At 59.6% G+C, this 14,312-nt stretch overlaps 1 protein-coding gene across 12 annotated transcripts in view; it reads right to left on the minus strand.

Moving 5' to 3' along the window:
* CAMKK1 (calcium/calmodulin dependent protein kinase kinase 1) overlaps positions 1 to 11,169 on the minus strand; it is a 34,032-nt gene extending 22,863 nt beyond the window's left edge. For 5 of the 12 annotated variants that reach the window (XR_012425137.1, XM_005582538.5, XM_074018260.1 and 2 more), the window contains exons 1-7: positions 10,709 to 10,849; positions 2,840 to 3,242; positions 1,896 to 1,943; positions 1,401 to 1,454; positions 945 to 996; positions 560 to 693; positions 66 to 102 (exon numbers count right to left, since the gene is read on the minus strand). Coding sequence is in view for 9 of the 12 variants with exons in the window: in XM_005582538.5 (XP_005582595.1) it covers positions 66 to 102; positions 560 to 693; positions 945 to 996; positions 1,401 to 1,454; positions 1,896 to 1,943; positions 2,840 to 3,199 (685 nt within the window). In the remaining 3 variants the exon portion in view is untranslated. Of the gene's footprint in view, positions 1 to 65; positions 103 to 559; positions 694 to 944; positions 997 to 1,400; positions 1,455 to 1,895; positions 1,944 to 2,839; positions 3,243 to 10,708; positions 10,850 to 10,999 lie in introns of those variants that run through there. The other 7 variants (XM_074018258.1, XM_074018261.1, XM_074018256.1 and 4 more) reach the window with 3 other exon arrangements.
* Between the last annotated feature and the right edge of the window lie 3,143 nt (positions 11,170 to 14,312).

Here is a 14,312-nt window from a genome sequence, read left to right on the forward strand (position 1 = left end):
TGTCCCAAGGGAGCCCTTGGGCCAGCCCTGGGTGAGCTGCTGTGGGAATGAGCCAGGTCACTCACCCAAATAGAGATTGTCCTCAGCTGGGTCATCCAGGACCTGGTCAGAGGGAGCAGACATGGGGTTGGGGGTCCCAGGCCTCCTGGTCCTTGCCAGCCCCAGAACCCTTAGCATGCACTGCAACCACCCCAGACAATGGAGCAGGAAGTGCACAGGTGCCAGACTGATGGGGCCTCAGAAGTCACTGACCCCCAGCCTGGCCCGCCACATGACATCCAGCCTTCCTCCCCTCCTGCTGCAATGAGGGGTTCACTTCTTGCCTCTGGGGCAGCCCCTCACCCTCCGTGGGAACTTGGGAACATCCCTGACCAGGCTGGGCTCCCAAAGCCTCCCTGCAGCCCCACCCCAAGTCTGGCCCTGTCATCAGAGGCCTCAGCCACATCTGCTCCCTTGGCAAGATCCCCGGGTCTGTGCTAGGGGCTCCCCAGCACCAGAAAAGCGGCTCCCATGAGACTCAGGTGCCGGTTCCCACCTGCTCACCACCACCTCCCCCTACCTCGATCAGTTTGACCACATTCACGTGGTCCAGCTTCTTCAGGATGGCAATCTCCTGGTACACCCGCTCCAGGGGCAGCAGCTGCTTGGCTGGTCCTCCCTGGGCAGCCTGGGACCCTCTTGGGGGAGGGCGACCTGTAACCAGGAAGAGAATTCAAGCACCCGTTCCAGGTGGCTGGGCCTCACCGTGGCCCCCAAACCAGTCTCAAGCAAGAGTCTTGCACGCCCGTGGTCTTGTCCCAACCCACCAGGCACATTCCATCCCCAGGCCTCTGCTCACGCCGTCTCCCTCTCTACCCCATTCTTAGCCAAAACCAGCTCGGGACCAAGGTCTCTTCCGCCTCCCAGGCTAGGGGCTCCCAGGGACAGGACCAGAAGATACATACGTGGAAAGCCATACTGCTTCAGTAACTTCTTTTTGGAAAGCACTTTCATTGCCTAAGGAAGGAGGGACAGAAATGTCACTAGCGTGAAGCCAGCGGGAGCTAGAACAGGCTGGTACGTGTGGACTGAGGTCCGGAGAGGCACACTGGACATCTGCTACTGGCCCTGAGGGTGTGGCCCAGGTACGTGTTAAGCGGGGTTAGGGGGTGGCCACATCTGAGCCTAGCCCTTCCCTTTATTCCCCCAGCAAGCCTTTCTGGAGCTCTCCCCACAGAGGAATCCAGTCTCTGCTTGCATATCCCCAGGGTTAGGAAGCTCATTCCTTTGCATACCCCCAGGGACAGGGAGCTCACTCTCAGGCAGCCCTGTCCTCTATCTCCTGAGCACAACTCCTGCCCCACCTCCCAGGCTTCCAGGGCCCGGCGTGGGCAACATCTCCCTCCTATCCCCAGACTCACATAGTGTCTGTCTTCACTCTCGTTGTAGGCCAGCCTCACCACACCGTAGGCACCCTGCAGACAGGCATCGGTCAGCCCCACCTGGACAGGGCAACCCCTCCCAGGACCAGCTCAGGAGGTGGGGAGCCCGAGCAGCTCTGGTCTCTCCTGCACCCCATCTGCACCTCCCACCACCAGCTGGCTCATGGGCAAATATTGTAGCAGACGGGGAGGGGACTCCTGTGCCCTGGTAACTGCCCCTGCTTGGCTCAACACGGCTCCATGCCTCCCTCAGTCCCTCCTTGTCAACTGTCAAGAACTCTGGGAGTCAGGAGTCAACAGTCATCTTCCACCCTCCCCGGGTACCTGGGAACTTCCCCCAGGGCACGAAACTGTCCTCACCTCCAGGCTAGGACTTGCCTGGCTCTGCCTCCCGTTCCCTCCCACACAGGAGAAGGAACAGCGCCAAGCAGAGGATCCCGCAGCCCGCACTGCTCTCAGCCTGCCCACTCCTACCTTGCCAATCTCACTCTGCAGCTTGTACTGGTTGAGCTGCACGCAGTCCTGTGGGGGAAGAGTGAGCACCAGGTTGAGCCGGGTCCAGAGGCAGCACTGCTCCTACCTCAGAGCCCGTTCAGGGTCCAATTCTGGCCACAGGCCCCTCATTCCCAGACCCCCAGGTCTCACCAAGCGTTTGAGTTTGGATAGGGAAGCTGGTGGTACCATCGCCCCCGTATGTGATGAGAAGATGTGGCTCATGTTTGAAAATATGGATGGTGACGCCACGGCTGTGCTGTGTTCCCCAGATGCAGTGGTGAAGGGAAAACGCTAATTCCTGTCTGGATTCTGCAGTCTGGGAGACCCCAATGCACGAGAAACCCATGAGCAACTATTTCCGGAAGCAGCTGAATGAGAAGGTCTAGACTCCAAGGACAAGATGAGGAGCCCTGGGCACAGAGGCTGAGAGCCTGGGTTCAGGCACAGAGAGCTCAGCCCCTGACATCCGTAGACTGCTCAGAACCTGAGACTTTCAGAACTAACTGGCAAGAACGCCAGCTGAAGCCCAGAGGCTGGAGCCAGGCTGGCTGTTTCTGAGGCAGAGCAGACTCTAGGAGGCAGAATTAGAGGCGAGGGATGCAAGCTGGGGAAGAGTTGGGGGGTAGGGGGAACATAGCCTCTATCTTCACATCTCTAAGAAGACTACACAGGGGACCAGGGCGAGACCTATTTCCCAGGCCTAGGCTGGGAGTGGGAATAGCAGGACTTAGAGAACGCAGCCTTTGGCTCAGCTGCAGCTCCCCTGGTCGGGAAGAGGCTATACTGTTAGGTAGTGATCTCCCCAGCTCTGAGGGTATGCAAACCAAAGCTAGATAGCTGTGTGGCACAGACAGGGGCAGAAACAGTCTTCACTGCAGTCCACTGAGGGGCTCATGAACAACCCCTCGTGCTGCCCCACCAACCTCTGCATCTGAGATGGCCACGTGGTGGGACTCGATGGTGGGCCTCCGCCAGGCCCGGGGGGAGATGTGGCTGGCAGGCCCCGTGGCATAAGGCCCAGCCTGCGCCTCCAGATAACTTCCTGCCGGCCGCTCCTGTAGGGAAAGCTTCCTGGCTGAGAGGCTAGGCCGGGCTGGGAGCAGTCTCGAAGTACTGCCAGGGATCACAGAGGCAGCTCTGGCCCGTGGCGGAGGGTCCACACCGTTTCTAGTAGGCTCTGGGCCACCATCTGCCTCTTCCAAGTGGGTCACGTCGATGGCTGCCACCCGTTCCACCAGCTCTGCCCGAGGATCCTGGCAGCAGACAGCTGGACCCCCCTCCATTGCTTCAGTCAAGGGGGCTCTTCTGCGTAGCCTTGTTGGGAAGCTGAGAAAGGAGGGCAGAGAAGGCTTCACTCCTGTGTGTCAGGCTGGCTACCGGGTAAGGTAGCCACAGCCCTGTGGGTCCCACCTCCACGCCTTTGCCCTGGCTGTTCCCTCTACCGGGATTGCCAAAACCCAGCCTCAAGTCTGTCCCCATGAACTGAATGAATTCACATTGCTTCCGCTGAATGCCAGCCCCCTAGGCCTCAGTATCCCTGCTGGTAACAGAGGCAGTCACTTCTGCCTGCCGGCTTCACAGGGAAGCAGAGAGAATCTGATACTCTGGAGTCAGGACAGACAGGGGCAGAAGCCTGGAGGCCCAGCAGCACTGGAAGGGGCAGAACCCAGGGTCAGCTCAGCCCCAGAACAGCATGCAGCCCTGTGAGTCACGAGTCCCAACCCTTGACAGCCGAGCACTCCAACACTGCCTCCTGGAAGCTGAGCTAGACACTAGTAACTCAGAAGCCTTGCTGATGCTTCAGACCCACCCGCCTCCTCCAGGGAGCCCTCCTTGATGTTTCAGCCTCCTGTCCCCATCCCTCTCACTGCTTCCGGGAAGACTTCCCTGGGGTTCCCAACTCCAGCCAGCCCTGCCTCACTGACATCTGTCAAAGCAAGGGGATGGGCCCCGTGCGGTGGCTCACGCCTGTAATCCCAGCACTTTGGGAGGCCGAGGTGGGCGGATCACCTGAGGTCAGGAGTTCGAGACCAGCCTGGCCAACATGGCAAAACCCTGTCTCTACTAAAAATACAAAAATTAGCCGGGCGTGGTGGCATGCACCTGTAATCCCATCTACTCGGGAGGCTGAGGCAGGAGAATCACTTGAACCCAGCAGGTGGAGGTTGCAGTGAGCTGAGATCGTGCCACTGTACTTCAGCCTGGGCAACAGAGCAAGACTCTGTCTCAAAAAAAAAGAAGGCAAGGGGATTGGAATGAGGGGAATGAGGGTGAAACAGGGCATGACATCCCCTGAGACCCATGTTCTCAAAGTCACTGTGTGGTGGCTGCAACATCAGGGAGGTGACCCCCAGCCCTCATCTTCAGCCATGACCCTGGGCTACATCCTGACTCCGGACTGAACCCTGACACTCCGCCTGAGACCTCCATCTCTGTTCCAGGCTTGTAGAGCGCTGGCCATGCCCAACCTGGTGCCCCTCCCCCGCTTGCGCTAGACTCTGCATCCTCTCAGGAGAAGGAAGTGAGTGAACTCCTGATCCTCCATCCTTCCTGTCTGCTGGTAACTTCCTCCGTACCCACACAGCGACTGAGAACAGGGATCTCAGGGAGACCCAGAGTGCGCATGGTGAAGGGCCTGCTCCACCCCTCATTCCCCATCCCTTTGCCTTGACAGATGTCAGTGAGGCAGGGCTGGCTGGAGTCCACTGGCCGCTGAGGAGCCAGGGCTGGGTTCCAGTCCTGCCTGCTGACCTACCAGGGGCCCTAGACAAGATCCTTCCCAACTCTGAGCCCCAGTCTCCCGACTTGTCCTGTGGATCCCCTGCCTTCCCAGATTTCCCAGGCTCACAGCAGGGTTTGGAGGTAGACTGAGGGTAAGGGTGAGGTCCACACCCCCTGTGCCTGGTACGCAGTGTGTTGAATGAGTGGAAGCCTGGAGGTGGTGGGGGCTGGTGCTGACATGGAGAAAGGAAGAGAGAAGGCTCCACACTGGGAACAGGAAAAGGCACGGAAGCTGGAACCCAGAGGAGTGAGAGGGAGTTGGTGAGGCTGGAGTATCAGGGAGGCCTCCCTGGAGGAGGTGAAGGAGGTGAGGAGGCTGAGTGAGGGTAGAGTATCAGGGAGGCCTTCCTCGAAGAGGGGGCAGGAGACAGTGAGTGTGGCTGTGACACAAGGAGGCCTCCCTGGAGGAGGTGAGAAGAGACACTGAGTGGGGCTGTGGCATAAGGAGGCCTCCCTGGAGGAGGTGAGAGGGACAGTGAATGGGGCTGAGACATAAGGAGGCCACCCTGGAGGAGGTAAGAGGCTGTGGCATAGGGAGGCCTCCCTGGAGGAGGTGAGAGGCTGTGGCATAAGGAGGTCTCCCTGGAGGACATGAGAGGCTGTGGCATAAGGAGGCCTCCCTGGAGGAGGTGAGAGGCTGTGGCATAGGGAGGCCTCCCTGGAGGAGGTGAGAAGAGACAGTGAGTGGGGCTGAGACATAAGGAGGCCTCCCTGGAGGAGGTGAGAGACTGTGGCATAGGGAGGCCTCCCTGGAGGAGGTGAGAGGCTGTGGCATAGGGAGGCCTCCCTGGAGGAGGTGAGAGGCTGTGGCATAGGGAGGCCTCCCTGGAGGAGGTGAGAGGGACAGTGAGTGGGGCTGGAGCTTCGGGGAGAGCTTGGAAACCAGACGGCATAGCGAGGAGGAAGCCAAAGCTGGGAACACCCTCCAGGCCCCGCCAGGCTCCTCCCAGCAGGTGGCCCACCCCTCTGCCCCGTCCCCTCACTCCACAAGCCATGTTTTTCCCTCCCGAATGTAAGTTTCATGAGATTAGGGCTCTCATCTGCCTTGTCTCCAAAAGATCACCAGCGCCTGGCGTGTGATAGGAACGCGATAAATATTTGTTGAATAAATGAGTGGTTGCCATAGTGATCGTTACAGCCCTGTCCCCATTAGACAGATGAGAAAGCAGCCACAGAGACGCAACCCCATCAAGCCTCAGGCCCCAGCACACATAAGAGAATGAACTCCAGGGCTGGGAGCTCCTGCTCTTTGGCCCTAGGCAGGGCAGAAGCCATAGGCTGCCCGGGCCCATAAAATTTGCATATTTCCTAAAGGTTGCCATTCCAGCAAAAGGCCATCCTCCTTTACCCTTGAACACTTTTCCCTGCTTTTCTTAGATAGGTAGAGGGAGGCCCAGCGGGTGGGGATGGGCCCGGAGTCACCCAGCAAGTCAGGGCAGAAGGGCTTCCTGTTGCAGCCTGAGCCCTGTTACCCGGTTTGGCGCCCAGGCTCTGAAGCCAGGCAGCCAGGCAGCACCCTTTCCTGGCAGGGAGCCCGTGAGCAGGTGGCCTCGCCTCTGTGTCTTGGGTTTTCCTCACCCGCAAAATGGGGTTCTAGTGGGTCTCACCTCACGCACGTGCTGAGATGCTGAGGAGGGAGTGCGTGTAAGGCACTCAGAACAGGGCCGGCCACAAAGGAGGCACCGTAAAAGTGAGTTGTTGTGGTGCTGTCGCTATTGTGATTGCTGGGACACGCTGTGGCCCAGATGGATGCGCGGGCGGGCGGAAGGTGGCTGCGAGGGCTGACGTCAGGCTCTCCGTCCCTCCCTCCCGCCTGGATCAAATTCAGGTGACTAAGCGTGTCTGCGAGGGAGGCGGCCGCCGGGGAAGGCCCAAGGTTCTTGCCGCGTGTCCAGGAGACAGGGCCTGGCGCCCCAGCCACGCGTCTGCACAGGAGGGAATATGTGCACACGGGCTGTGGGCCTGGGGTGGCGGTGTGTGTCTGTGTGTGTTGTGGTCCCCACACAGGAGCGCATCTGCATGGAGATGAAAACCTCGGTGTGATGTGTGTGTGTGTGCAGGTGTGCTTATGTGCGTGTGTGCCTGCAGGTCTCCGTGTACATATGCCCAGGGTAGGGGGGTGACCTGCACCCCTGGGGGTCCTGGGAGCCTGATCCCAGAGCGCATATCTGGACTTTCCCCTGTAGTCACTAGGCCTACCAGCCTGGCACTGCCTGCTGGGCTGGGTTCTGTGCCCCAGGCAGAAACCCAAGCCCATCTGGGGGCTCACGCAGGGGGTGTCTCAAGGCCCTTCCCAAGCTCAGGCCTCAGTAGATACTTTGTAGAAAGTTAATTCGGTGGATAATTAGGGCCATGTGGGCAAACAGAAAGATGGACAGAGAGGCTGGGACCCAGGCCCATGGTACAGCAAGGATCCCTATGGGCCTGGGCACTGGCTTAGTCCTGTGGCCAAGAATGGCCAGACTCAAGCCCTCCCTCTTTGGGAAAAACGACTTCAATCCTGTCCTCCCAGACTGGGGACCTGCTGCCTCAGACAAGTCATTGAGCCTCTTGGAGCCTCAGTTTCCTAACATGTGAATCAAACAGAGGGCCACCATCCTGCCAACTCCCAGGGCAATGGGACGAACAGAATGAGGTGTGGACACAGGAGTAGTTTGCGCCAGAGCCCTGTTGGGCGGGGATGTGGCTGTGTCTAGAAGCATCCAAGAGAGCCTTGATGTACAAGGTCCAACCCCACCTCCGCCCCCAGCTCCAAGATGGCCTGGCACATACCCACCACCCAGGTTTCTTCTCCCAGGCTGTGCCCCACCCCCCAAGTGTCTGGCCACTCCCAAGGAATGTGGGTCCCTGGCTCCAGACGCCCGCTTGGCCTGGCTTCCTCCTCAGGACATGCCCCATCCAGCTGCATCCCTCAAAGGAATCCCAGAGCAGGGCAGAGCAGGCAGACCCTGCTGCCATCCACGTGGGTTCGAGCAGCTCCGCCTGGGAGGACTTCAGGCCCTGGTCAGGCCTCATTCTGAGCTCTGGAAGGCCGCTGTGAACCCCAGTGCCAGGCCGAGGCAGGGGACCAGCTACGTCCAGGCGAGGGGATGGACAGCCCTTAACAGCAGAGGACCAAACAGAAGGGAAAGCCGCAGAGGTGGCGGCCCCCCAGGCCAGACACAGAAGGTGGTCCTCACATCCCTGGGCCGCCTCACTGGAGCCGTGTTTATGATCCTGACGAGTGTCTGGATGGCTCTGGCAACGGGTGCCCTCCGCAGCTCCCGCCCCCACCCTGGATGACTCAGTCCCCTTGAGGGAGGCCCAGGCGTCTGGTGCCAAGTCATGCTTGACGACTCCTGCTGTGAGGACACCCGCTCCCACCATCCTTGGGGAGCCCCCAAGCACTGATGCGGGCTCTTGCCTGACTCAGCACAGTTACCCCCAGTGCATCGTCCTGGCCCACCCACAGAGGCTAATGGTCCTCAGGCCTCATCCTGTGCCCCTGCACATCCTCCACACCAGGTCTGTGCCTCCAGCCCCACTCTTTCCAGCTAGCTGCCGCCTGCCCCTCCATGTTCCCGAGCAGCTCAGATCCAACAGGGCCCAGATTCAACTCAGCATCTTCCCCAAACCTGCTCATCCTCCGTCTCCATTGCAAGATGGGTACCACATCCTCCCCATTCTTTTCTGACCCAGGCCAGCAATCCAGGAGCCGTCCTTGTCACTCGTCCTTTCCCTGTTGCCCATCCTCACTCCCCACAACCCCACACTTACTCTCCACTCCAGCCACACCACAGCTTCCCAAACTGCAGACTCTGTCCTGCTGCCAGGCCTCTGTACAAGCTGTGCTTCTGCCAGGAACACACCTTCCTCTCCTCTGCTGCCTGGAGGACAGCTCAGCCACTGCCTCTTCTGAGAGCCCACCCTGATCTCCCCACTACCAGCTGGGTGAACTCACAAGCCGAACCCCTTAGAAGTCCAGATTCCGACTACTGCTTCGTTCCCCGCCACATGGGTCTTCCCTGACTCCAGGCTCACACCTCCACCTCACCCTACCCCATCCTCCACACCGGTCGCTAGAGGGAGGATTTCCAACATGCAAATGTGGTTACAGTTCTCCCAGACCTGGCCTTCCAGGAACTTGGAATGTCAGGGACAGAGGAGCAGAAGTAGCCTCAGATTGGGGGTAAAGCGGGGGGGGGGGGGGTCACAGGCTAGGAAGCCGCCAGGGACATGGACATCTGGGATGCAAGCACAAATAGTCACAGAGCACCTACTGCCTGCCAGGCTCTGTGCAAGCCTGTGTGGGGAGACACAGCAGTGAACCAAAAAGACCAAGTCTCTGCTCTCATATCGTTTAATTTCTCGTGGGGGCAAGGAGCAACGACCAAGAAAGCCAGTGATTCAGATACGATATGTCAAGTGGTACATACTGTGAAGAAAAATACAGCAGAGTAAGAAGGATCGAGAGAAAGGGGCTGGGAGATGCTGCTGCTAACAGTGTGGTTCAGGAAGGCCTTTTGGGTGCAGGATTGAAGCAGACACCTGAAGGAAGGAAGGGGGAGGAGGCGGTATAGCTATCTGGGGAAGGGCATCTCAGGCGCAGGGACCAGCAGGTGCAAACGCCATGGGGGGACAGTGCTTGATCCGTAAGAAGAACAGCAGGGAGGCTGAGTGGCTGGTGTGGAGTCTTCCCCACGTAAGCGGCACCTGACAGCAAGAGGAGTTACGTCTGGAGAGAAAGGCCCCTCATTCACTGTGCTGGCCTCAGGGATGGCTTCCTGGAGGAGGTGGCACCTGAGCTCTCTTCTGAGCACTCAGCAGGATTTCAGGACTGACGAGGAGAGGATGGAACTTCACACTATGCGTAGCAGAGTCATTTCCTGGCTGGGACTCAGGGCTTGGTTTGGGGGTGAGGGTAGCTTGGTGGACAGAGCCCAGGAGGCGCCCAAAGGCAGGTGGAGGTTGTGAGCAGGGGAGTGCCTCAGTTAGGTGAGGTTTAAAACGACTCCCGTGGCTGCTGTGAGGACTGACGGTGGGAGACCTAGGAGGAGGCGAAGCGTCCCTGGAGTGTGTGCGCCTGGGACGCAATGGAGGGTCAATTTGTATGTACTGGAGGAAAGAGGGCAGGGCTTGGGGCGGCCAGTGCCACTTCCCTGGGATCCTCCAGTGCACAAGCTGTGTGCCCCTCCCACACTCCTGTGCCCGCCCTGCAGACACCACCGAGGCACGGTCCTGGGGCCTGTGACACAGCCTTCTCTGCACAGCCCTGCAACGCCCTCAAGACTTGAGCACACCCCCTCCCCTGACAGGCACACGCCCGTGTCCGCGTGACCCGCCCTCACACACCACTCCATCCTGTCCTGCACCCCCCACGCAGACACAGGCACACTCCCGCGTCCACGTGACACACGCACACCCGCCTCCAAACAGCACACGCAGGTCCCCGCGCACGTGGACACCTCCCCCCAGCCACCAGCCCTGAGCCTCCCGGGCCGCGAAGCTGCGGCGCCCGCCTCTGCCGCCCCCTCTCGCCCCAGCCAAGGCAGGACCCAGCGCAGCCAGAACCGCGCGCCGCCGCCGCCCCATTCATCTCCCACCCCGCCCCCGGCTCCTGCAGGAAGACGCTCCGGAGGGCCGTGGGAGGAGCGCTCCGCGGAGAACCGCACGTGGGTGCCCCGGGCCGGGCCCACTCAGCACAGACGCGGCCTCCACCAGGAGCCGGGCGCGGGGGACGGTGCACCCGGGATGGATGCGGTCCGCAGACAGAAGCGGGGAAGAACGCAGACGGCGGGGCGCCCGCGGCGATGCGGTCCCGGCGGCCGGCGCAGACCCGAGCAGACTCCCCGAGGCACCCCGCAGACCCGGCCCCGCAGACAGAAGGGGAAGGATCCCCGCCCTGACCAGATCCCGGCTCCCTAGTAGACGCGGCCTCGCAGACCCCCGCCTCTCCCTTGCAAGCTCGGGGCAGGTGTTAAGGCGTTCGTCCTCCCGCTCCGAGCCCGCGTCCCCTCCCCGCCGATCCCTACCTGGGCGCCGGGCGATAGTCTCCGCGGCCCGGCGGGCGGTCCAGCTCGCTCCCCGCCCCGCCCCACCGCCTAGCTGGGGCCCAGATCGCCGAGCTCAGCCCTCGGGCGCCGCGGCTCCGGGCAGCGCTCGCTGCCCCGCCCACCGCCGCGCCCGGCTCGCGCTCATTGGTCGAGGCGAACGGCCCCGCCAGCGCCGCCCAATCGGAGCCCGGGACTCCCGCCCCCTCCTGGACTAAGGGTCCGCGGCGGGCTACGCCGGAGGGGCCCTCCCTGCCCTGCGGCGGGACCGACCTCGCCACGCCCCCGGCGTCCTGGGGTCCTCGAAGTCCCTCCCGGCCGCGGCGCGGGCCCTTCACCCGGGCCTGCAGGGGACGGTGCTTCCCCGCCAAACCCTTTGCACCCCCATCCCAGCCTGCGGGAGCCAGAGCGCCCCTCCCTCCCGGGCGAGGCGCGGTGCGTGCGAGGGAGGGGCGAGGCCCGGGGAGGAAGGCCTTGAACGGCAGGCCCAGGAGTGTAGCTTCTGCAGGGCGGGGGCAGGGAGGCCGAGAGGTGGCTTAGCATAGAGTGAAGTGCTTGCTCGGTGAGCAGGCGACAGGAATGGCCTAGCGGGGGCCGAGGGAATGGAGGGAAGTCAGCAGGACATGGTGACCTTCGCCGTGGCTGTTCCTAGGGACTCTGCCCCCACCTCTTCCCCTAATGCCTCTGCGTGTGAATCTTCTGGCACTACCACTTGCCCCATATCCTTCCCCCAAACCTGATCTCCTGTGTCCCTGTCTCGAAGTGGAGCCAGGAGCCTGGGAGTCACCTGCAGCCTCCCTGTTTCCTGATCCAACCAGTCCATCTCCAGGCCCTGCCATGCTGCCTCTTAACTATACCTGGAATCGGCCCTCTCCTGTCCACCCCACTTCCCCTCCCTTAGCTCAGGCTACCACCATCTTGTCCCTGATGGCTGCAGGAGCCTCCTCCCTGGCTTCCAGCCTCATCCAGTCCCACCTCCTACTAGCCTTTCCCTACCTGGCAGCCAGAGCAAGTTTTCAGGAACACGAGTCCACCGAGAGGCATTTCCTGTGGCTCACCCTGAGAATAGGTCTAATCAAGCCCTGTATAACCTTACTCCCAGCCACCTGCCTGTTTAATGCCTACTCATCTTTCAGGGCTCAATTCAATCTTGCTTCTGCCCAGAAACTTTCTCCATGACCTCCCCACTTCCCAGCATGGGTTAGTCACCCCACCCAGGTACTTCCTTGGCATCTGGTACCTGCCTGTTCCTCATCGGGACTGGGAGCTCCTCGATGGCAAGCACTGTGCCTGATTCGTCCAGCACACAGCCTGTCACATGGCATAGGTGCTCAATGGATGTTTGTTGAATGAATAATTCCAGCAACTTCTGGGTGTGGCTTTTGACCTCATGGTTCAGGATAGCAGCTAGAGCTCCAGCAATCACATACGCATTCCGGGCAGTGGAGTGGAGAAAAGGATGAAGAAGAGGGCAGAGGGTCTGCACCAGCTCTCTTTTCAGGAAAGTTCTCAGAAGTTGCCACATGGCACTTTCACATACACCACTCGAGCTTACTCATGTGACCAGACCCAACTGCAAGAGGAAGCTGGGAAATGCAGCTTCCATTCTGGGCAGCCACACGCCCAACCGAGAACCACGGACTGAATTGCTACAGGGAGAACAGATATCCAGACTCCACCATTGAGAGGGTGGAAAGATTGAGGGGCAGAGCTCGACTGTATGCCAGGCGCTCTTTACAGGTCTTTCCTCAACCCTACTAAAAGCTATTATTGTCCAGGTGCAGTAGCTCATGCCTGTAATCCCAGCACTTTGGAAGGCTGAGGTGGGCGTCTCATTTGAGCCCAGGAGTTCGAGACCAGCCTGGACCACATAGTGAAACTCTGTCTCTATTTAAAAAAAAAAAAATGCTGTTATTATCCTTAACTCACAGAGGAGGCTTGGAGAGTTAAGCCGCTTCCCCCAAGGGCACACAGTGAGCTGTGGCAGAGCTGCAATAGAAACTTGTCTTTTCCTTGCACACCAGACAGGCTGGAAAGTCAGGAAAGGGTGTGTTCTAGGAGCTACTGGAAGGAAATCTTTCAACAAGGAGGGCTTGGACAACAATGTCAGATTCTGTTAGGCGAAGCAGGATATGGGGCCCAAGTGTCTGCTTAGACTTGGCAACCAGGACACTGCCAGTGACCTTGGCAAGGGCACCTAGGAGAAGTGGTTGGGGTGGAGGCCAACTGCAGAGGAAAGTGTGGACTGGTCTTTCTGGAAAGGTTGCAGTGAGGGGAGAGTGGGCAGAGCTGCTGGGGAACCTGGGCCGGGAGGAGGCAGAAGAGGGGAACAGATATAGGGGTGTGAGAATGGAGGTGGCTTCTGCTGGTCAGCCTCTGGGCTGGGTGGTGAGGCTGAATACAGAGGAGGGGCTCTTTTCTGCTCACTCGGAAGGGAAGGGGGTAGGAAGTGCAAAAGCAGGTGTGTCTGGAGAAAGAAGGGGGTGCGGAAGAGGAAGCTCCAGTTTTATGAAATCTAAGTGATGGATCTTGGTTGGGGAAGAGAGCAGAAGGCCAAGGCCCTGAGGGAGATGGCAGGGGCTGGCCTGTGTTGTCCAGTCCAGTAGCCACTAGTCACATGTAACTATTTAAATTAATTAAAAGTAAATTGGGCAGTCATGGTGGCTCCCACCTCTAATCCCAGCACTTTGGGAGGCCGAGGCAGGCGGATCACCTGAGGTCAGGAGTTTGAGACCAGCCTGGCCAACCAACATGGTGAAACCCCATCTCTACTAAAAATACAAAAAAAAAAAAAAAATTAGCCAGGCGTGGTGTTGGGCACCTGTAATCCCAGCTACTTGGGAGGCTGAGGGAGAGAATTGCTTGAACTCAGGGGGTGGAGCCTTCAGTGAGCCGAGATCGTGCCAGTGCACTCCAGCCTGGGCGACAGAGCAAAATTCCGTCTCAAAAAAAAAAAATAATAATTAATTAAAGGTAAATAAAATACAAATTTCATTTCCTTGGCTGCATATTTCCACCCAGGCCACCTGTGGCTTTTGGGTACCCTATTGGACAGCATAAAGAATGTTTCCATCATTCCAGAGTGTTCTACTGGGCGGCACTGGTCTAGACCGAGCATGGTGACTGGGTGGGGAATGCTGCCCAGAGATCCTACCTGGCTATAAGTCCAGGCCTGAAGTCATGCCCACAGTAGGGCCCTCCACACAGTCTCGGTCGAGACCCTTCTCCCCTCTTTGGGATTCCCCCAGATCTCCCTCCTGGCACAGCCAGCCCCTTCCTCCCCACTGTTTCACGAGGCCACCCTGGGGTTCTCTACTTGTCCCACTGCCAGGCCTCTCACAGCCGTGGAGGGTTGGGAAGAGTGCCAATGTTCAGGGCTGTGCCAAGATGGCAGCCCATGGACAGAGGTGAGCTGACCTCTCCACCCAGAGCTGACCCTGCTGGGCTCAGGGTGTATGAGTCGGCTCACTGGTCCCCACCAGCCGATCAAGAGGGATCTCAGAGATTGCCCAGCTCAGTCCCACATTTCACAGACGAGCACACTGTGTTCCAGAGAGGTCTGGAAAAAAAGCATGGACAGCAGAGG

Source organism: Macaca fascicularis, chromosome 16 (genome assembly GCF_037993035.2).
Source record: "Macaca fascicularis isolate 582-1 chromosome 16, T2T-MFA8v1.1".
Lineage (NCBI taxonomy): Eukaryota > Metazoa > Chordata > Mammalia > Primates > Cercopithecidae > Macaca > Macaca fascicularis.